The sequence below is a fragment of the Lipotes vexillifer genome, unplaced genomic scaffold, assembly GCF_000442215.2.
Source record: "Lipotes vexillifer unplaced genomic scaffold, Lipotes_vexillifer_v1.1 scaffold1139, whole genome shotgun sequence".
NCBI lineage: Eukaryota > Metazoa > Chordata > Mammalia > Artiodactyla > Lipotidae > Lipotes > Lipotes vexillifer.
In genome coordinates this window covers 929,708-952,347 of record NW_006798273.1, presented here as the reverse complement: position 1 = coordinate 952,347, position 22,640 = coordinate 929,708, and the positions used below count along the sequence as shown (strand labels likewise).

Here is a 22,640-nt window from a genome sequence, read left to right as displayed (position 1 = left end):
CACATGGGAACGGGAAGAGCGGGTCCCACCTGGATGTGCAGCTCCAAGGGCACGGGGCGCACGTTCGGGTGGAAGTTGAAGGTGGAGGTGGCGCTGCACCCCAGCCAGTGGGCCACGTCCTTCGCGTTCGAGAGCGAGGAGCTGAGGGCCACAATGCGAATGGGCCTCTCGATCTGAGAGGAGATGTAGCGCATCCGGGAGCAGATCACCTCCAGCACGGGCTGAAAAGGGGCGGGGGTCACTGCAGGCCCGGCGCTCCATCCTCGGCCCTGAGCTACCTTCGTGTGGAGCCCAACAACCTCAAGATGATCTCCTAACTCTTCCTTGTGATTAAGGGCTCTCCCGTCTTTGGGTCCACCTCCTCCACAGCCAATCTCCACTAAGCAATGGTACTCTCTAAGAAAACTACAAAAAAGTCTCAGATCATCCTTTCAGAATAAGGTGACGGGCAGAATCCTCTTGGGAGAAGCCCTAGTCTCTGGCCCTCACGTAAGGCCCAAGGCCAAGGCTACTCTGCTGGTCCCAGCCCCGCTTCTATGCTGCAAGGTCAAGCCATACCCCATTCTCGCCCCCGATAAGGTGGACCTCATCCACCACGAAGAGGTTGATGTTCTGGACATTCTTGCGCTGCTTCCAGCGCCGGGAAAGGATGTCCCACTTCTCGGGGGTGCTGATGATGATGTTGCCTTTGCCCAGAAGCTTCAGGTCCGTGCTGGTCTCCCCCGTCAGGAGCACCACCTTCTTGTTGAGCCTGTCCTGGAACTTCTCGTACCAGTCCATGTACACCTGGCAGGCGGGCAGCGGGAGGGCAGAAAAACATCAGGCCACATCAGGCTTCGGTTCATGAATTATGAGAAAAACATGGGAAGCCAAACACAGAGGCCTGTCGCCCTGCAGATCTCAAGCTAAATACTCTGTAATCACACACCAACCTATAAGTGACCGGAGAGCTTCCCTTTAGTATACGATTGTGGAAATGGCCACCAGCAGGCAAACAGTCTTGCCCCAGTTGGCTCTGCAAATTTCAGGGCTCAGAAAACCTTGATGTGGACTCAGAGATGAAAACGGTTTCTGGGAAAATTCACACGTCACACACCTGCTCCGCCAGAGCCTCCATGGGGGTGATGTAGACACAGCGCCCCTCCGAGTTCTGCAGCAGCATCCGCAGGATGGCGAACTCCGCACAGATGGTCTTCCCGCTGCCCGTGGGGGCCCCCACAAACACGTTGTCATCGCTGTTGTACACGGTGTTAAACACTGAGAAGCGACAGAGAGGCAGCGTGAACACTGAGAGAGACTCGGACACGCAGGAAACTCAGCCAGTCAGCCCAGAATGGCAACCATGAGGGGTGATGGCACACGGCCCCCAACTGCAGTCGGGCCTGCTACATCTCTCCCCTTCATCTGCTCCTTCCCACACAAGAGGAGGAGAAGGGACCAAGATCAAGAGTTCAGGGCCCCTGGAGATTTGCGGGAGGACAACAGAAGCAAAGGAGGTCAGGGCTCCCTCCTTGCTTCTCAGGGACAGGATGCCGAACCAAGGGGACCTGGCTCCCCTCCTCTGCCCCTCCAACCCTCTCCCGTGTTTCCTGGAAAGAGTCAAGTACACAGAGAAGGTAAAAAGCCTAATACGTAAGCCCTGGCATCCAGACTGGGTTAAAATCAAGTTCTACTATTTATTAGCTGGTCCAATTGGGGTGCCTCTCCCTGCCTCGGTTTCCTCGTCTGTAGAACAGGACACTGATGGTAGTATCTCAAATGGTAAATCCCTGTTTGCTGGTATCTCAAACAGGATTGTGGAAGGAATGAAAGAGAAAACACTTGGGGTGCACCCAGCCCAGAGTACTCAGAACATGGGGCATGCTCTGCGAACACAGCTGTCGTTAACAGCAGTGAAGGCAGAGGAGACCTCGGTCAACGCTGCGCACTCTGGTTCAATACTGGAGCCTCCTGAGCCTGAAAAACGACAGTGCACCGTGATAATAAGACCTGCTCTACCAACCCTCCTCAGGGAGACGTGCAAAGAAGCGAAGCAAATCTAATAGTAACCAAGGGCTTCTGAGAACGGAAAACGTCCTGGCTGTTCCAACAGTTGGCACTGATGAGCTCCCACTCCTGCCAAGCACCTGAGGGCCCTCCTCCCCCTCCTCCCGCAGAACCTACCTGTCTCCAAGGGACCTTAAAAGGCCTCCAAGGGAACCTCCTGCCTGGAAATGGAAACACCTACCCTGGGTCTGGATGGGGTTGAAGAAAGGAAATTTATCTTGGTAAAGGCTCTCAAAGGCACTGTTTCTCAGGGCAGACACGGGCAAGGGCTGCAGGTCCAGAAGCTCGGTTGGGGGTGGGTACTTCTCTGGTAGGATCAGGTGCCGGAAAGAGACAGGCAGTTGGGTCTCACAAGCTGCCAGAAGAGAAACGGGAAGGGCAGTCAGCACACTGGGAACCCCAAGGCAGCATACACAGCACTCTCCCCAACCAAGTCCGGCCCAGTACAAGGGGTAAGACACTCATCTAACTGCCGCGGGAGGCCCTGGCCCAGGGGACCCTGCAGAGGAGACGCACTCACAGAGCCAGCGGTCAGACACCACGCGGATGAAGTACTGAGGGGGCAGCGGTTCAAAGACGGGCACGAAGAACGTAATGAGGTGCTCGTCCTGTGCATACTTGGCCTTGAGTAGGAAGTACTCGTGGTGCAGGATCACCTCGCTGTCCACATCCTCCACCAGAATCCAGAACGCCTCTGAGGAACCATGGACCTGCCCACAGGGGCACAAGTGACAGGAGCATGAGCTGGCGGTAACTCAGCTCTCCAATCCCGCTCTCCTTAAGACCCCTCTGAAACCAGGCCCCTGCGCCTCACACAGCCTGACCTTTTCATCCCACTGGAAGTCGGGCGTGATGGTCAGCTCCACCTTTAGCGTGGAGCGCGTGATAGGCTGCAGATGCACCGACAACTCCAGCTTGGGGAACAGGTGGACGTACTTGTGGATGGTCTTCCCCATCTTGGGCATGCGGATAAGCTCCCCTACAAGGACACAAGAGAGCACGGGGCTGCAGCCCAGCCTGCCTGAGGTACCTACAAACCCAGCCCTGAGGGCCACCAAGGGGAACGGGCGGATTCCACTCCAGAAGGGCAGGCGCTTCCTGTGGAGCTCTCAGTGGGCCCAGAGGATTCAAAGCCCTGAGACCAAGAGCAAGCCTATTGCTAGTGGGACGAGACAGGCGAGCCCAGGATGTCGGGGCATGAGGCCTAGGGACTGGAAAGCAGGCAGGCTTAGGGAGACATCTGAGCTGTGCGGGTGAGCAGGACGGCTTCCCACGCACCTATCTCATTGTGATTCAGGTCATACAGACGCTCAAAAGGGAAGTTTTTCTTCTCGATCTTCTTCACTACTTCCTCAGGGAGCTTCCGGAACTGGCGCAGAGGACACATGGACTGCCACCTGTCCAGGAGGGAAACAGAGCTATCAGTCCCTTGTGCAGGGCCTGAAACAACCTGCCCTCCTCACGGCTTCCAGTGGATGAGATGTGACCCACAAAACATGAATGTTGAAGACAGACATCTCCAACTATGCCACCCTCCCCAACTCCTCAGCTCCACCCCAAAGGGCCTGCCCACTTCTCAACTTTCACCCAGCTGCATATTTCACACATCAGGGAGAGATCTGATGCGCTCTAAGGCTTTCCCACCACACCCTCAGCCCGGGGACCCCCACCCTGTGACCAGCTTCCAGCTCACTGGGCCTTACATGCGTTTGTCAATCATCTTGCAGAGGTTCAGGGTCTTGTCTGTAAGCTGCGCCCAGCCTCGGTTCAGGACAATTTCAAAGATGGCACGCATCAACCGGCCAGCCGACTGGGGAAAGATGAAGCATTCCCCGTCAAGTCCGCACTGTCCCCAGACCTAATAATGCAGCCACCCGACTACAGGGTTTAATTACCTCAAGCTCTGATACAACCAGCTACACCAACTCAAAACCCAAGTCCCTCTGTTATGACCCACCCCCGCCCCCAGCAGACGCTGGCTGACGCAGGACAGTCAGAGAACTGCAGCTAGAGCTCCGCACACAGCATTGTAACCTTCCACTCACTGCCTGGTCTTAAGGCTTTTGACTCATTTAGCATTTAGAGTCCTAGCAAAAGTAAGGGTGTTAATGACTTGCCCTGAGGAAAAGACAGAGAGTAGTTAATAAAGCCTTTTGCCATTTCTGGGTTTATTTAGGAGCCCAGCAGCCGTAATGGGAAGTCCCTCTCTCGCAGGGAAGCAGACACCGTGTCTTGCGATCTCCACATGGAGCCTCCCCAACACCTCTGTAAAGGCCTCACCTTCCCACGTGCCCAAGATCAGTAAAACAGAGCGGCCGGACCACATGCGCACCAGCCAACAAGCCACCGGGGACACAACTCAGCATTCCTTCTCCCTCACTAGTGTCAGGCCTACTTTTTACCAGACACACACAGAACACGGGATGGGAACTTATCAGGGGTGGCACAACCCTGCCCTCACCTGGGTAACATATACCATGTCGGCCATCAACGCAAAGCCCTCCAATTTCAGTTGCGAGATGAAAGCTTGGAGAAGCACATTGATCTGGAAAAAAGCAAGATCAGCCAGAAGGAGGCCGATCACTGATTGAACCATCCGAAAAAGTGAATACATTTCTGCTCTGGGCATCCATGCCAGGAAGACCTTCTAGAGCTCCTGATTTGCAGACATTAAATAATTGTTACTCCATGTAAAAAGAGCATGTGAGAAGGATGCAGAAACTCGGAGAACTGAGCAGATTACCAAGAACAAACCCAAACCCAAGGGTCATCTTTAATTTTTATTTATTTTATCTTTTTATTTTTTAAATTCTTTTCTAAGGTTCATCTTGTAGACCAGGAAAACCACCTGACCCTTACCCCAAGCAGAGAGGAGCTGGGCTCACCTTCGCACTGGGCTCCTCAATGCTCTCCTTTACAGGGATGGGCACCCTCTCCAGCAACTTCTGCAGCTCCAGCTTCTCCTCCTGCCACAAGAAGGAAACAGGTCAAGAAAAAGCCAGGAGGTCAAGGAGAGAACCAACCAGTGACGTGGCAGTGGGTACCAACTTCCAGTTCCAACAAGCTGAGTGGACTCACTTCTCTCACAGTGATGTTCTTGAACTCTGAGGACAAGGAGAAGACTCTGAAAAGCTCAATCTCACTCAGGGTGGGCTTTAGCAGCTGGTTGTAGGTCTGTACCGTATCATTGGTGATGTAGTAGTGGCTGGCTATACGACCGAGTTCTGTCACCTACAAAGAAGGAAGACTCAATCCAAAGCTGATCGTTAACAAGCGGCAACCTCTCACTGTGGACAAGAGGTGCCCACTGGGTGAACATACAGCAATACAAGTGCCTGGCCCAAGCACAGGAAGAAGGATGGCCCAATAAACTGACCTAGAGTGTGACTTGGTGCCCACACAGACAAGAGAGCTAGACCAGCTGCCACAGCTCAAGATATGCAAAGGAAGCACCGTCAGGTTTTATACCATTTTAGAAGTTCCTAGGTTCAAAGGGCACAGTCCAATGCCACTTGTTTTTCTGCTGTTCCAAGCAGTGGGCAATTAGGCAGTACTTGAATCAAGACAGTGGTCTGAAAAATTGTCTCCTGGGGCTACAACTTCTGCAGGGACCTCCATCCCTCAGCCCACTCACCTGGAAGTTGCCCGTCTTCTTGTCGTACTTGACCAGATTGTTCTTATCCAGCATCAAGGCAGCAGTATGAACCAGATCCAGTCGGCGCTGGTCCAGCAGGGGATCTCCCTTGAGGTCATCATGAGAGATGCCATAGAGGGTTGGGGATCGGAGCATTCGGATATACAGGTAGGCGTAGCCCAGCCAGTTCACTGCATCCTATAAGAAACAGATCATGGGCCTTAGCAGGCAGAGCTGATGTCCAAGTGAAAAGCTCCCACAGAGCACTTAGACGTTAATTCCCAACTATGACGATATGTATTATACTGTCTTGTGAACGTTTATAATATTTCATTATTAAGAAGACAGAGTCCTTTCTAAGATTTTGGCAACAAGGGGAACTGTCAGCCAGAGACCCAAGAAGCTTGAGAGCCTGCTTACACTGAGAGACGTGGGGCCCAGGGCTGGAGGACCCCGGTGCTGAGGCCCACAGCACAATGACTGAGACCACCTCACTCCTGGTACCCTGGCCTCTCTGGAGAAGATAAGAGGCGCCAAGGACAGAGCCCTCCCCTACCTTTGCGTTCTGGACGTTCCCCAGCACGATTTCCGCGTTGAGCATGTCAGGCAGCTTTGATACCATCTGGCTCTCAATAGGAAGCTGCTGATTGAGGAGGGACAGGTAGTACTGCAGCTCCCCATGAGAAGTGATGAGTATGCCTTCGCCTTTGGTGTCATACTGAGGTCTTCCTGCTCGTCCCAGCATCTATAGGTCAGAGACAGCAACCAAGAGGGCTATGGCCACAGAGCTCCTGTGTTTGATTTCAGGCTTCCACATTATGGCACCTCGCCATCCATCTGCCATCTTTTGGACCTCCTGTGTATAAAACACAGCATGCTTTTCCCCACTGAGAATAAACTCAAAAGCTCCATACCTGCAGGATGTCCAGTGCCCCCAGTTCTGTCCAGCGCCCCTTCTCTGGACTGTACACCTGGGTGCCTTTGATGATGACGGTATGTGCGGGGAGATTCACACCCCAAGCCAGGGTTGCCGTGGAAACTAAAACCTACAGAGGCAAAGCAAGGTAATAAGGAAAACGGACGTTTACCACCATGGATTACTATCCTCAACTTCTCCAGGCAACTGGCCTCAGAGCTTCTAGCAGCACCGAGGTGGGTCCCATACTTGCCAACTAACACCAGAATAAAGAGGAAAGGAGTCCTTGGTTTCCTCATCTCTTTGAGAATCAACATTTCAAGGTTCTAGAGACACTTAAGAGACAGATATGCAGACCTATATGAATCAACTTAAGGTTACTAGACGAGTTAAAATACGGGCTCTCCTGAGAGAGGGAATGAACAAGGTCCTGACGTATGTCTGACAGTATCTGGACTCACCAACATGCATGCTTTGCTGGGCTTCTCTGATGCTTTCCTGAACTCACTCATCTTACCGCATGCAGGATGTGAAGAGATGGGAGAGGTGGTATGACACTACACTCACTGTACCTACCCAACCCTCCGCCCTGGTTTACCTGAGCCAGAAACAACGAAGTCCCAGGCACAAACATATGGCACAACCTCCGATGTTTCCCATCTTCTCCGTCTGTGCTTTGCCCACCCTCACCTGAATGTGTTTATCAGCAAAAAGATCCTCTACAAGTGTCCGGTCAACTCTGGTCATGCCCGCGTGATGAATAGCAAAGCCATAGGGCAGGAGATCCTTCAGCTCCAGGTTCTGGGAAACAGAAGAGAAGAGGTGATAAGGTGAGCCTTCCTGAGGGAACTCCCCCAGAGACGAAGCACATCTCTTCAGCTGAGACTCTGCCCCTCACCTATCCACATATCCACAGCCAATCAAACCTCACCCTGTGTGAAAGAGCACCACCTCACACTCCTGGAGGACCACTGGGACAACTCGGATTGAGCCAGTTACCAGGTAGGAATGAGAGACCTGGGCCTGTCTCACCTCACCTTGCACTGCTCGGCTTCTGTCCGAAGGACTTCTGTGGAGGCCGAGCCCTCTCTCAGAAACAGACCCAGTGTGTCCTTCTCGAGGCACATGTCCCGGATGGCCCTGGCCGTCTTCCCAGTCTCCTTCCGGGAGTGGACAAACACCAGCACCTGAGTAGAAGCCACAGTTTTCCACAGTCAAGAGACACAACTCCAACAGTCACCCCCACGCCCCTGAGGAACCAGCAGCAGAAGCAGAGGCTGTACCACTATCAGGCAAGAAACTGAGTTCTTGAAGAGGTGCGATGGCAGTAATGCATACTGACTCAGAAGCCTAACAGTGCCCGCAAGACCCCAAGCAAACGAACCTACCAAGCACAGTGATGAGGGTCCTGTAACTGGGAAACTAAACTAACTCTTAGCACCCCATCTTTTAACAGCAAGTTTAAATATAACATGAATGCACATTCAGGAATCTCAATTAATTTGTGTTCAGGTACCTGATGAGATTCTCAGCTGCTAAAATGTTATATAAAATAACGGGCACTGGCCTTTATAAATGGACTTAGGAAGTAAGTCTCAGTATGAGACAGGCACTATTTTGTAGGAAATAAAGTCCTCCAAGTATTTAGTGCCAAGAAAAGATTTGTGTCTTCATGAAAATTCTTATGTTTTTTTAATCAGGCAAAATATTCAATGTTCCATAAAAAAATTAGATACTTACTAGTAAAATGCCCTTTCACTAGTTTTTAATTTTTTCTTTATTTTTGCTATGTTTTTAGTATAAGTCACCCAAATATTTTATGGAAGAACCCTTGATAATGTAGATAGACAAATTAATTATTTGTGCCTGGTGATTTCCTTTTTGAGTTTTTAAATTACAAATCCAATTTCTTTAATGGTTACAGGACAATTCAGATTATCTATTTCATCAAGGCTGTTTTGGTAGTTGGTTTTTTGAGAAATGGGCCCATTTTCTTTAGGCTGTCAAATTCATGTGTAAAGTTGTTCACAGTATTCCTTTACTATCCTTTCAAATGTAACAGATTCTGTAGTAATACCCCATTTCGTTTCTGGTACTGGTGATTTGTTTTGTGTCTTCTCTCTTTATCTTTGTCAGTCTTGCTTGGCTATCAGTAAGTCAAAAATTCAAAAGAACAGAGTTCAAGAATAACGAGAAACCATGACAGACCTGATTTTTTCCAGCATGTTCCATGATTTTCTCATAGACAATTTCATTCATGATCTGGAAACGCTTGATAGCTTTTTTCTCCGTAATGCCCACGTAAGTCTGTTCTAGAGGCACTGGGCGGAAGCTAGAAGTTCAACAGTTAGACAAATGAGGCTTCTGAGACAAAAGTACTGAGGAAATAAACAGTCCTTTTCGCTGCCAGGGAGCAAAATTCCTCTTTTTGGATTCATATCACATCAAAACCCAAAGGCCATTCTAAAACCCAATCTAATAGAGCTCCTTGGAAAAGAAGGACAGCAGGAAGGTCACCCTGGTTAAACTTCTCCCAGTCTTTTCTTATACCTGTTGTCGAAGTAGAAGAGGCCCTTGGCAGGGTCCACACGCAGAAAGGTGGCCACATCTTCATAGTTGGGGAGGGTGGCACTAAGACCGATGAGTCGGACATCCTCTTGGGTCATCTCAATGTTCCGGATGGTCCTGGCCACCAACGCTTCTAAGACAGGACCTCTGTCATCGTGGAGAAGATGGATCTCATCCTAAGGAATGGGAGAGCAGCAAATTACCTGCAGGACTAGAGAAATGTGGCCCCCTTTCCTGAAGAGTGTTCCCATTTTGTAGGTATACACCTAATATGCCAAATAAAGAAGACAAGAAAGGGGATCCCAAGGCCAGGGAAACCCAAAGGATGAGATAATATTCACCATGAAATACCCCAGGAAATAACATGCTCCAACCACGGGCTGCTTTGCTACAGTTCAGTGAAACAATGCTTTACGGTAAGAAAATCTGATACTTCGGGTAAATGAATTCATAACTCCACTCAAAGGAAAATTTCTTTACTAAAGATAAAGCTTCTGATCAGACCATATTTATATCAAATAATGTTTTACCTCTGGGCAGTTATCTTTACCAAGAACGAATTGTATCAAATGAAGAATTTGAATCATCAAATGAAGAATCCACATAGCCTAAGGCAGTGCTTCTCAAATTTCAGCAGGCATACAAAGCAAGAGGGGATCTTATTAAAATGCAGATTGTATTTCAGCAAGTGGGAGTGGGGACAGGGGCTCTGCATTTCTTTCTTTTTTAAAAAAAATATTTATTTTGGTTGTGCTGGGTCTTAGTTGTGGCACGCAGGATCTTTGTTGCGGCACGTGGGAATCTTTAGTTGTAGCATGCTGACTTCTTAGTTGCAGCATGCGGACTCTTGGTTGAGGCATGTATGTGGGATCTAGTTCCCTGACCAAGGATCAAACCCAGACCCATTGCATTGGGTGCACGGAGTCTTATCCACTGTGCCACCAGGGAAGTCCCAGGACTTTGCATTTCTAACAAGACTTTGAGTAGCAGACTCTAAGCAGGGGCTAGCAAATTTTTTCTTGAAGGCCAGAGTCAGTATTTCAGGCTTGTGGGCCATACAGTCTCTGTTACAAATACTCAACTCTGTCACTGCAGCACAAAAGTAACTGTGAACAATATGCAAATGGGTATGGCTGTGTTCCAATAAAACAAAAATCAGGGGCCACAGATTGCCAATCCTGCTCTAGAATGCTGCAAATCAACATGTAAGGTCTCCTTTCTGCTTCCCCAGACAACCAAAAGAAACCGCACTCAGACTGTCATTCCTCCCTGGGGGCTTCTGTGTATACAGGACACAATATCCTGACTCCTTACTCATTCTCTCTGAGAATGGATTATTTATAAAGCCCTTTAATGTTCTGGGAGGACATAAGTATCAACAATTTTCTCAATTGTCTGTTTACATTTATTTCAAAATATTTGACATAAAAAAGTATAAATGATATGGCAAAGAGCATGCACCTACTGGGAAGTGTTTCAATTCGGTGCAGATTCTCATTTAGCAGTAAGAGCAATGCGGACAATAGCTGCTATTACGAAGGCCAGTAACTGGAGGAAAGGCACTGAAGAAAAGTTTAGCATTAAAACCCAGCAACCCCTCCTCAACCAGGCCTGGGCTCTGTGTTCCCACAAGGACCCCCTGCTCACCAGGATGATGAGTCGCACGAGCTGGGTGTAGGTCCGCTCCCCACCCTTGCGGGTAATGATGTCCCACTTCTCAGGGGTGCAGACGATGATCTGAGTGGCGCTGATCTCCTCCTTGCACAGCTGGTGGTCTCCAGTCAGTTCTGCAACAGTGATGCCGTACGTGGCCAGGCGCTGGGTGTAGGAAAGGCACATCAGGCAAAAATGCTTGGAGGGGGCCTGGACTCCACACTCTCTGTCTGTGAAGTCTGAGTGTGGGGTACTGGAGGTAGGTATCAACCCTTCAGGGAAATATCAAGTGTATGAGGTCGAGCATATGAACATTTATTTCTAAAACAAATCCAAGTTTACATGCAGGGTAAGGAAGCACAAAAATGCTCCTTGGGAGCTCTTCACACAAGAGTGGGAGATGGAAGCTTGCAGACAACAGACCTGGAATAACACTAGATCTATTATCAACCACCCATGTGAGTGTTTCATAAATACTCCAATAATGCAAATGATACCAACTGCAGAAGATTGCTAAGGGGAAGATTAAAAAGATGGTAAACCCTTGTAAAAGCCCAAAACAGACCCAGGACTTTCTCCTTTCACAAACACTCTGTACGTGGGTCAAGTTCCACCTTCGAAGGAGAAAAAAAACACCACACAAGGCATTCCAGAAATGCCCTAATGTAATAAGCAGAGAAGCACCAGGCCTGTCCCCCATTATCTTCTGGAGGAAGGTTCTATCCCCTTACCTTTCCAAAACTGCCCACCATCTCCTGCACCAAAGACCGCATGGGGGCGATGTAGATGATCTTGAAGTCATCCACGTTGATAGTGCCATCCATGTTAATGTGCTTCCCTATCTCTCGGAGCATAGACATCAGGGCCACGTTGGTCTTACCAGCACCCTATGGGAGGTCAAGGACAAGAAGGCCTGTGTACCTCGTTATGCTCACTACCCCAATTTCTAAGGGCTTATCACCAAAACAGAGCATGTTCTGTGGATTTTACCCTACCATTTAACATCTCTTCCACCAAAGAATAAAGAATTAGGGGGTAAGGATGGAGATGAACAATACTGCCACCTAAAATATACACCGTATTCCACAAGAAAAAAGCAGGCAGGGCAGTGCTTACGGTAGGAGCGCAGAGCAGCAGATTCTCATCCGTCTCCAGAGCAGCACGGTAGAGCTTACTCTGGATACGATTCAGTGTTTTGAAGCCCTCAAATCCAGCCTGGGCATACTTGGGCAGTTTCTCCACTGGAAGAAGTTGCTAGAAAAAAATGCCATGCACATCACATTAGCAGCACCCTTGAGCAGACTGGTTTTGCGAGATTGCACTTCCCGGCAACCTCCCTGCATAACGCTCCACTAAAGGCCAGACCAGAGAGATCAGTATTGTCCCCAGGGCTCAAAATCAAAACAGGAAAACTCTGCAGCAGCTTCCACTTCTGGAATAAACTATCTGTGAGACAAGGCCACACTTTGGTCAATGGGTGGAAATCCAAACTGGAAGGGAGGCGAAGTGAGCAAAAAACTTAAAAAACAATTCACTCACTTCTTCAGAGCCGAAGGGCTTGGGCTTCAGAGCAGGCACATGCACCTCTTCATAGCCCTTGCGCTGGCGACGGAAGGATCCGTCAGGAAGCTGACAGCGTTTGTTGGCCATGAAGTGGCTCCCCTGGGTAAAAACTAGGTCCTCCAAGTCCAGAACCTGTCGTGGAGCCAGTGCCTGGGAGTATGAAAAACAAGAGTATAAAGTGAGCAAGCTGAGCAAAGGAGTTTCCATCCCTCACAGCCTTGGAAATGGCCTTGGTACCTACCTCTCCACCCTGGTCCAGATCCATGGTTTCCAGATCTGTGTCCATCCGGGACTGACGCACTCGCTCTCTCCGGGACCTCTCCTCCTGTGATGCGGAAAGACAGAATGAATAGCAACGATTCATCACCACCCCAGCTTCTTATCCCTTCCAGTCCCTTGGCTGAGTTTGACTCACAGGTGCTGACTAGTAAGTCCTGAAACAGAAAGGTGGCCCTTTACGTTCAGACAGTTGAGGACCACCAGAATGATGAAATCAAACCACTTTCAAGGGACAATACATAGTCCTGGGATTTCAAAAGTCGACGTTCAACAATGCAGCATCAAGGGCTATCCTTAAGGGACGGAGTGTGGGTTCTGTGTTCAGCAAACAGGCGTTGTGTTCCTGTACTACCAGCAGACACCATGACTTATTGTGTGAACAAACAGCAAAGGGCCCAGGTGCTGGTGACGACAGCAGCAGGTCAGCAGTCTCTCGACCACACCAGCGGGAAGGTGTGGATTCCGCACTGTACCAGTGACCAAACTCAAAGAATCTGGAGAAATAATGCACTTCTTCAACTTCCTGCTTTAACAGGAATTTAGCTTTTTGCTGCAATCTTCTAACTAGTGTCTCCTTTCCAAAGCAAACACTCTAGCTCAGGAGTCAGACAGACAAACCAACCCAGCCCTTACCCGGATCAGATCCTCCTTCTCCGTTTCGTGGAGCTGGTAGAGGAACTTGGACAGCTCTGGGTCAGCTTCCATCTTTCCCATGATCCTTTCCTTTTCAGCTTCACTCTGTGCACTGGCCAGCAAGGTACAGTATAAAACTGCCAACAGCAAAAGGAAGAAAGGGAACGTGAGATACAAAATCAACCTTCAACCCTGCGGTAGAAAGAAAAATACACGAAACAAGTGGTGAGGCTACGAAAGCAACACAACCTCTACCACACACCTACCTACGACACAAAAGTGTTCTCCATATATACTCACTCATCATCCTGTGCTGCCGCAACACCTTAATAAAATCAAAAGTGTTGAAACCAAGGAGCAGAACCAGCTGGTTCTCACATTCCCGGTCATCACTGGCCGTCTGCAGGGAGAAGATAACACCACGATTAAGGACACAGCCATCTGCTTCCTACACTGTCCCATCTGCTAAGACGTACGGAACACAAAAACATTATCCCGGCTGTACCTTCAAAATCTCCAAGACTTCATCTGCCTTCTTCTGCGACACAATGGCATCATCATAGAAGCGACTGAGCTGCCGCTGGAGCCAAAAGGCATCAATATCCCGAGGGTGCAAATCCTTCTTCTTGGAACTCATCAGTTCTCCTGAGGCCACAAGCTACAAGGTAACCAGGCACTGAGCTCACTGTGTCTCCATCTGCCCCACGTGCTTTCTTATCATCCAGCAACAAAGCTCTGCAGGCCACCCACCCACAGCCTACCCTCTTCTGAGGGCTTTCCGGTGGGGGCGGGGGGTGGTGGGGGTGGGGTGGGGGGATGACGACTCTGCTATACTGAGTTCATGAGCACACCAAACCCACCAAGACTTCATCAACACATGCCTTCGAGAAAGAGAGTGACTGACTGAAACCTTAAGAAAAATCAGGACACGAAATGTTTATCACAGCTCACTCTATGAAAAGGTAGCTTAATAAATAATATATGACAGGACCTAGGTATGGGAAAGAAGTGCTACACCCAGAAATAACCTGCCCTGCAGCAGCGGGCAAGAGCAAGCTGTACTCACGTTAGCCGAGAGGGTGCAGCGCACCACCGCCTCGTCCCCTTCCATGTCGTCATCCGATGCCTCTTCTCGAACCTCCCCGTACACATCTTCATCACCTTCCTGTGGAAACAGCCCCAACCCCAACTCGTGACCTGGAGCTGATCCTGGCATCACCACAGAACCTCTCCCTCAAGTCACTTAAAATAAGCTCCATGGTTAGAGCAAAGGCTTCTGCGGTGGAACCAACAAGTTACTGGAACCAGGGTCAGCCTCATTCCAGAGTACATTTACCAGAAGGACCTATACAGAAGCACACTTGGGAAAGCACACAGTGACCAGAAATGCAGAGGCCACACTTCACTTGCTCACTACTGTCTTTACTCACATACCTGCCTACAGGTGTACTGTGTACTGAGCACAGGGTCATGTTAAAAGCAGGTCCTTAATAATAAGCATTTGTTCAATGAATGAATGCTATGAGCAAAGCATTCTTTTAGTTTGTTGCTACTTAAAATAAAGAAATTCTACTAACTCTTCTGGAGGAAGGGGCTCAGCAGTCATCTACTAAGTAATCATATCGTTTGAAAGGTGGAGACACTGAAGCAAAACGACCTGTCCGATACAGGACCAAAATTCAGCCCTCTAGGCTCCCAGTTTGGTGCTCTCTCCTGACTCTCCTTTGCTACCCCTTCTTCCTGTCCTAGTTTATGATATCCCAAAGCTGGCGTTTTACTTTTCAGGAAGCCAAACACACCCACTGAGAACTCAAATGCAGCTCTGCACATTTTTTCAAGTGCCCCACTTGTTCCTATTAGTTATATTCAAGAAATTCTAATTAGATGGTAAACCTCAGTGGCTGCTGCAACTGTTACTGAAACAACCATGTACAAAATATGCCCATGCTCTGCAGCAAATGTGCTTTTTTTTAAATTGGCAGTAGGACACAGTACTGGAAAGAGGAAAATTATCACAGTATATGGTTAAAGTGCAGTGAAACGGGACAGCACATTCCCGAAATGAAGTATATGCTGTACTTACCTTTTTTTCTTTCTTTTTGCTGTTGACCCACTTGGTTTATGTTCAATTATTGTATTAATTTACATTTATAAGTTCAAATTTGCTTTATAAAACCAAAAAATAACCATAACAGTTTTTCAGTGAAATAATATTTATGCCCAAGTTTGACACCGATACAACACCATAAAAGTTATCTGGCTTAAGTTAGGGTATTCTTTATATCAGAAGTGGTCCCCTCACTTTAACAACTGAAAAAAAAAAAAAGACGAGACTGGGTCTGTTTGCTTATCACTTACCTCCTCATCAGACTCAAACTGTACATTCACACCATACGTCTCATCAATGTTGTCATCTGAAACGGTGAGGGATTAGAAAAAGAGGACAGGGAACAGTTAGTAAAATGAGGCACTAGGAAGCTAATTTCCTCCCTAACTGCCTGACTTGCCTCTCCTCAGGACAAACCTAAGGTCTAAGGACTAACAGACAAATGATCAACACAAGAGAGCCTGGGGCTTCCCTGGTGGCGCAGTGGTTAAGAATCCGCCTGCCGGGCTTCCCTGGTGGTGCAGTGGTCGAGAGTCCACCTGCCGACGCAGGGGACACAGGTTCGTGCCCCGGACCGGGAAGATCCCACATGCCGTGGAGCGGCTGGGCCCATGAGCCATGGCCGCTGAGCCTGCGCATCCAGAGCCTGTGCTCCACAACGGGAGAGGCCACAACAGTGAGAGAGAATCCACCTGCCACCTGATCCCAGGAGCCCTGGGTGGGCAGTGACCCCTCCACCCACTCAAGCCTTCAATCACGTCCCTCAGTTGGTCTCTTCCCTGCACTAATTATAACTTAATCAACACCCACAAAGCATTTACTATTTACACTGCTTCAGACATGCTGAAGATTCCTATAATCTTTAAGAAAAATTTTGATCTGGTTATCATCATAAAAGAGAAAACTACAAAAAAAAAAAAAAAAAGAATCTGCCTGCCAATGCAGGGTACATGGGTTTGATCCCTGGTCCAAGAAGATCCCACATGCAACAGAGCAACTAAGCCCATGCGCCACAGCTACTGAGCCTGATCTCTGGAGCCCACGAGCCACAGCTACTGAGCCCACGTGCCACAACTAACGAAGCCCACGTGCCACAACTAACGAAGCCCACGCGCCTAGAGCCCGTGCTCCGCAACAAGAGAAGCCATTGCAATGAGAAACGCGCGCACCACAACGAAGAGTAGCCCCCACTCGATGCAACCAGAGAAAGCCCACACACGGCAATGAACATCCAACGCAGCCAAAAATAAAATAAATTTACAAAAAAAAAAAAGAGAGCCTTCTGTGCTGCCACCAGCAAGGCCTGCTGCAATCTGCCGGCCATAGAAACGGCCCTGCTCTGCCTGTCCACCCTCCACCCAGGTCCTCTCCAAGTTTTCTCCCATGTTCTTTACAATAAAAGGGTCTCAGAATAAGAAATGGCTACTGGAATCAAGGGATTCTGGCGTCCATCAATCATAACCCCTCCAAAAACACCAAATAGGTTACGGAAACCTTTTTTTTTTTTTTGGCGGTACGCGGGCCTCTCACCATTGTGGCCCCTCCCATTGCGGAGCACAGTCTCCGGACGCGCAGGCTCAGCAGCCATGGCTCACAGGCCCAGCCGCTCCGCGGCCATGGCTCACGGGCCCAGCCGCTCCGCGGCATGTGGGATCTTCCCGGACCGGGGCACGAACCTATGTCCCCTGCATTGGCAGGTGGACTCTCAACCACTGAGCCACCAGGGAAGCCCTGGAAACCTTTTAAAGCATCTTTCAGATGCTTTAATGGCTGACACTAGAAGATCACATTAGGGGTCAACGAGCACCCAGTTCATATGGTCAGGACACAAAGAGCTCACTTACCCATATTCTGGATTTCCTTGTCTCCACCATAGTCTGTGATCTTTTTACCCAGGTTCACTAACACATGGTATCTTGTATCATCTGTCTGACCCAGCAGCAGATCAATCTCCTTTCTCCTTTCCTTGTCCCGAAGCTTTTCATTCTTTAAAACAGCTAGAACTTCATCAGCTGCCCCACAAAGGATATCACGTGGCTGATGGCAAAAAAAAAAGAGAAAAATTTAGAACGAGACAAAGACATAGAACATCGCTGACCAGCTTTACGTGACAACAGGATGTGAAGAGCTGTATCTCTTTAAAACCTGCATACCAGGTTCCGACCATTTTCACTAATGTTAATTTAAAAATGCCACATCGGGTTTCTCTGGTGGCGCAGTGGTTGAGAGTCCACCTGCCGATGCAGGGGACATGGGTCCATGCCCTGGTCTGGGAGGGTCCCACATGCCGCGGAGCGGCTGGGCCCGAGAGGTCAGCCTCAATTCTGATTTTAATCCGTGTCCCTTCCAGGCTGGTCTGGACACTGTTTAGCACTTGCTTTTTAGTTTGTGGGAGTTTAGCAACCCAATTAACCTTGAGAATGGAGGAATGAGAAATAAAAAAAAAAAAAAAAACTGCCACCAAAGGTCACACAATTGAAGGAAGACTCATCTGTTTCAAAAAATCAGGTAAGTGGTCTTAGGAAGACAGACACAGCTTCCACAGCAGTGTGCCACATTTCTCCCGACGGGAGAGGCACTCTGCAGTCCTGCCCTAGCCTGCCAAACTTGTGGTGATTCTTTATCCTCACCTCCTCTAGCAGCCACCTCAGCAGCATCTCTCAGAGACTCACAGAGGTCCTTAATCTAATCACATGTATAATGCTAAGAGCACAGATTCTGGATATAAACTACCCGGGCTTACATCCTGGCTCTGCCAAACACTACTCTGTGACTTGGGAAGATTACTTAATTATGCTTTGCCTCACACCTCTCTTCTGTAGAATGGAAAGTAAGTATTAATAGCACCTAGTCATAGAGCTAACATGAGAACTGAAAGAGAAAAGACATATAAAATGCTATCCCATATAAAGTAAGTGCTCTATAAATATTAGCCACTTCTGCATATCGGTATGGCCCACACAGGAAAATACACAGACAAGGTTCCTCTGGTGCCTCCCAGGTGTGACTTCCTCCCTCTCCAAAAACATGGCTTCACCCTCTGGCTGCCTCACCTGGTCCCCAAGTGCAGCCTGGATGAAGCTGAGCAGCACTTCGTAGGTCTCCCGGGTCTCTTTAGTTTTGGGCTTGTAGATGATGCCCACCATCTCATCAATGCCCTCCGAGAGCAGAGTATAACCCTTCATCTTGTTGATGTCATGCCGGTCCTCATCACGCTTTCTTCGCCTAATGGACAGAGTGTGATGTTGAACGGGCAGAACCTTCCCTCTCAAAGGCAAGACTAAAGGAAGCCCACCCCACCCTCCTCCCCTCAGCTCCATGACACACAGGTAATATAAAACCACAAATCTGTACCTCAGCAAGTGATTCCCATTTGGCCTTAGTCACTTGCAGGAGTATTTCTTTATGGGAACACAGTAACAGAAAGGGAATACTCTGTCATTCTCTCACTAGATGCACTAAATGTTACAATGAGACATCCTCTACGTTCACTTAAAAGGGACAACCCTTTCTACTTTGTATGACAATATATGACTGCATTTTGACTAGTTTTTTATCCCTCAGACGTATTTTCTTTTTCTAGCCAGAAAACCGAAGCTCCAAAGGAATCTACTGCCATCAATTCCTGGAAAAGAAGTCATACTCTGCAAAGTGGAGGACCAATGATATGTAACTCATTTCAAATACAAATGCTTTAATCAAAACCGGGCCTATGAATTTTTGAGACTTCATCATGAGAGAAGAGGAAGACACAGACGATCAGGGTCGAAAGATAACAGTGAGATAAAGTTCAATGATTTTTTTAAAGTTTGGAAATATATAACCCCGCAAAAGTAAAAAAACAACAAAAAAGCAAAACAAAACACCTGCCTTTCATGCTTGAATGGTAGTTTATAACAACAAAACTGGAAGTGGGCAACAGCAAACAAAATAAGTAGGGGTGGTAAGTTAGTAATAAAAGAGAAGAGTGAGAAGAGTTACTGAGACAAGAGTTTAACGGGATTTCCCAGGTGGCGCAGTGGTTAAGAATCCGCCTGCCAATGCAGGGGACACAGGTTCGAGCCCTGGTCCAGGAAGATCCCACATGCCGCAGAGCAGCTAAGCCCGTGTGCCACAACTACTGAGCCTGCGCTCTCCTGCGAGCCACAACTACTGAGCCCACGTGCCACAACTACTGAGCTTGCGCTCTAGAGCCTGTGAGCCACAACTACTGAGCCCGCACGCTTAGAGCCCGTGCCCCGCAACAAGAGAAGCCACCGCAATGAGAAGCCCATGCACCGCAACAAAGCGTAGCCCCCGTGCGCAGCAACAAAGACCCAACGCAGCCAAAAAAAAAAGTAAGGTGTTAACAAATACAAACTACTATATGTAAAATAGATAAACAACAACAAAAACAAAAGAGTTTACCGAGAATCTTCAAAATACCATGAAGAAAATTAAGATCTCTCTATGGATGAGAAACACATGCTGAAAAAAGATCTAAATGTTTTCCACTTCAGATACACTTGTGTAGGCCAAAGAACCTTTCGATTCTTATGTTCTGTTTTTATCTTTACTGAATTGTTTTAATGCCACTGACATCTCACTTGCACCAAGCAATTCAGCAAAAAAACACTGCTCAAATGCCAAGGGAAAATGGACTTAGGGTCTGAAGAAAAATCATTTTCCCCCTGCTACTCACTTGGCTCTTCTTTCCTCTTGCATCTGTGGTTTCGTCCGTTGAGCCTTATCTCCCATCCGGGTGCCCTCCAGCTTCCCAACCAGGGACAGAACCTCTCCTGTGGGTTCATCCCGGCGGGTCCGGTCAATGAGAGAGCGGTCAGCTTGGAGGACAAGATTCGAGTTCTGAAAAGATCACAATGTTATGGAAACTCTGACAGGAGCAGGACCAATGCCGGTAGCAAAGGGATACCACCTGATAACAAAGGAAGTAAGAACTGGGGCAAAGAAGTGACGAAAATCACTAGTCGGAATAAAAAGATGTTTTCCTTAAGAAGCGCATCATATAATTGCGCATGAGCAAAGGGCAATCAAATCGTTAGAACAATCCTTGCTCCTAACACTGCTCATAACTCCGCCCAGGGAACACTGTCGGGCACGTTGGGGATGACACACGACAGGGGTCGGGAACAGCGCCGAGGGGACAGGGAACAAACACTCCTAGCAGAGCTCTTAGCCCATCCCGCTCGCCCCAGTCACCAGTGGGGTTATTCATATCGTCGTGTACCCCTTCCTTCGCCTGAATCTGATTTCCCCTCTGCCTTCGCGGTTCTCCCGTAGGCCTTCAGAATGAAACTCCCTTCCTCAGCCTCCCGCTCCCCACCGGCCTCCTCAGCCCAGAGCCCTCCGCCGAGCCCACACGCACCGCCTTGTACTCGTACTGCAGGCTACGAGCGGTCACATCCGCCATGGCCGCGGATGCTCAGGGGTCTCAGAGCTCTGCTCCCCGCCACCACACGCTACAGACAGCCGCCGAACTCCTCTACCGCCGCGCCTGACGCAGAAAAGACGCACAGGAGTGAGAATGAGACTGGCTCCCTTCCGCTTCCGGGTCGTGCGCCGGGAAGTGCTGGTGGGGCATATCTCCGGGGTGTGCGTCCCGGTTTTCTGCGACCGTGTGGGCTCGGTGGGCGGGACCGGCAAATCCCGGGACTCTGGAAAGACGGTTCCGGACCAAGGCCAGTGCTCTCCCTATTTCGGGTTCCGGCCTTCGTCCAGCAGGACTCCTCACATCTTAGCGAAAAGTATGCCTGGTTAGCCCGCTATCCTGTCCCACGCGCTCCTTCCCCTGGTAACAGTCCTGTGAGCTCTGCAGGCAAGGAGGGGCTAATGAGCCCCATTTCCGGCTGAGGAAACTCAAGCACCTTGCGAGGGACTGAACTGTGTTGTGTGTGTTTCTGGTATCTGGTATCTTCCTTTGGGTTTTTCCTCTATATTAAACAATTGAAAAAAAGCTCTGTTTCCCCCCGCCCCCATCCCATCTAAAACCCGTGCCTCCGAGACCCTTGTTCTGGGCATACGGGAAACCCCTTTTTGCCTCCAAAACGCTTGTCACATTCCACAGCAGGGCCCTCTCCACCGCCCAAGGAACATCAGGGAAAGCAGTTGCCCTCCCAGCAGGGCCAACTCCTTGAAGACAGTGATTTAATTTCCTCTCCAACAACAAAGCCCCCCAGGGCCAGAAGGCACCCCTGCCCTCCCCCAATCAACCAGTTCTGCTCTGTGGAATGTCAACGAATAGCTGAATGGTTACCTCATTTAGAGCCTGTTTGCTTTTTTTTTTTTTTTTTTTTTTGCGGTACGCGGTCCTCTCACTGTTGTGGCCTCTTCTGTTGCAGAGCACAGGCTCCGGACGCGCAGGCTCAGCGGCCATGGCTCACGGGCCCAGCCGCTCCGCGGCATGTGAGATCTTCCCGGACTGGGGCACGAACCTGTGTCCCCTGTACGGGCAGGCGGACTCTCAACCACTGCGCCACCAGGTAAGCCCGCTTTAAAAAAAAAAAAAAATTTATTTATTTATTTTTGGCTGCGTTGGGTCTTCATTGCTGCGCGCAGGCTTTCTCTAGTTGTGGAGAGCGGGAGCTACTCTTCGTTGCGGAGCACGGGCTCTAGGCGTCAGGGCTTCAGTAGTTGTGGCTCGCGGGCTCTAGAGTGCAGGCTCAGTAGTCGTGGCGCACAGGCTTAGGTGCTCCGCAGCATGTGGAATCTTCCCGGACCAGGGCTCGAACCCGTGCCCCCTTACACTGACAGGCGGATTCTTAACCACTGTGCCACCAGGGAAGTCCAGCCTGTTTGCTTTTGAAAGATGAATGAAGGGAAGCTAAAGGAATTCATCCTCAATAGCCGTCTGCTGGGCCAAGTTTGACCTGTGTGGGTATTTTGCTTGACTCATTATTGGTGCCTTATTAAAAAATTGGGATAGTTCACACCATCTGGATTTCCAGCATCTAGGAAAGAATCAGAATACTAGCCACATGAGACACACGTTCCTACGTGGCTGCTTGCCCAGGCCTAATCAGCAACTGCCACCCTTAGAGGATGTGTATGCGCCTCCCACCTCACCTGTTTTCTTACTTGAAGCCCTCACTCCTTGGTGTTAGCTGCCTGGCCCCTGTAGGCATGGAGTTTGCAACCCTGACCGTGTTTTTGTATATCTAACTGGGCCTTCCAAGGCACAGTCAAGTCCTTTGACGGCTCTGCTCCTCAGCAGCTGTGTGACTTTGAGTAGCTTCCTTGTCTCT

General features: G+C 49.2%; 1 protein-coding gene across 1 annotated transcript in view; it reads right to left on the bottom strand.

Annotated features, from left to right (window-relative positions):
* SNRNP200 (small nuclear ribonucleoprotein U5 subunit 200) overlaps nt 1-20,913 on the bottom strand; it is a 27,959-nt gene extending 7,046 nt beyond the window's left edge. The window contains exons 1-32 of the mRNA XM_007470189.1: nt 20,765-20,913; nt 20,081-20,244; nt 18,453-18,624; nt 17,244-17,436; nt 15,651-15,706; nt 14,359-14,457; nt 13,798-13,950; nt 13,593-13,692; nt 13,293-13,429; nt 12,622-12,705; nt 12,357-12,530; nt 11,934-12,071; nt 11,549-11,704; nt 10,812-10,982; nt 9,147-9,340; nt 8,805-8,928; nt 7,634-7,783; nt 7,287-7,397; nt 6,595-6,726; nt 6,237-6,425; nt 5,681-5,878; nt 5,125-5,277; nt 4,932-5,012; nt 4,508-4,591; nt 3,750-3,856; nt 3,325-3,443; nt 2,871-3,025; nt 2,567-2,756; nt 2,228-2,401; nt 1,097-1,257; nt 559-786; nt 30-221 (exon numbers count right to left, since the gene is read on the bottom strand). Of these exons, the coding sequence (XP_007470251.1) occupies nt 30-221; nt 559-786; nt 1,097-1,257; nt 2,228-2,401; nt 2,567-2,756; nt 2,871-3,025; nt 3,325-3,443; nt 3,750-3,856; nt 4,508-4,591; nt 4,932-5,012; nt 5,125-5,277; nt 5,681-5,878; nt 6,237-6,425; nt 6,595-6,726; nt 7,287-7,397; nt 7,634-7,783; nt 8,805-8,928; nt 9,147-9,340; nt 10,812-10,982; nt 11,549-11,704; nt 11,934-12,071; nt 12,357-12,530; nt 12,622-12,705; nt 13,293-13,429; nt 13,593-13,692; nt 13,798-13,950; nt 14,359-14,457; nt 15,651-15,706; nt 17,244-17,436; nt 18,453-18,624; nt 20,081-20,244; nt 20,765-20,809 (4,584 nt within the window). The 5' untranslated portion in view covers nt 20,810-20,913. The remainder of the gene's footprint in view (nt 1-29; nt 222-558; nt 787-1,096; nt 1,258-2,227; nt 2,402-2,566; nt 2,757-2,870; nt 3,026-3,324; nt 3,444-3,749; nt 3,857-4,507; nt 4,592-4,931; nt 5,013-5,124; nt 5,278-5,680; nt 5,879-6,236; nt 6,426-6,594; nt 6,727-7,286; nt 7,398-7,633; nt 7,784-8,804; nt 8,929-9,146; nt 9,341-10,811; nt 10,983-11,548; nt 11,705-11,933; nt 12,072-12,356; nt 12,531-12,621; nt 12,706-13,292; nt 13,430-13,592; nt 13,693-13,797; nt 13,951-14,358; nt 14,458-15,650; nt 15,707-17,243; nt 17,437-18,452; nt 18,625-20,080; nt 20,245-20,764) is intronic.
* Nucleotides 20,914-22,640: the final 1,727 nt, after the last annotated feature.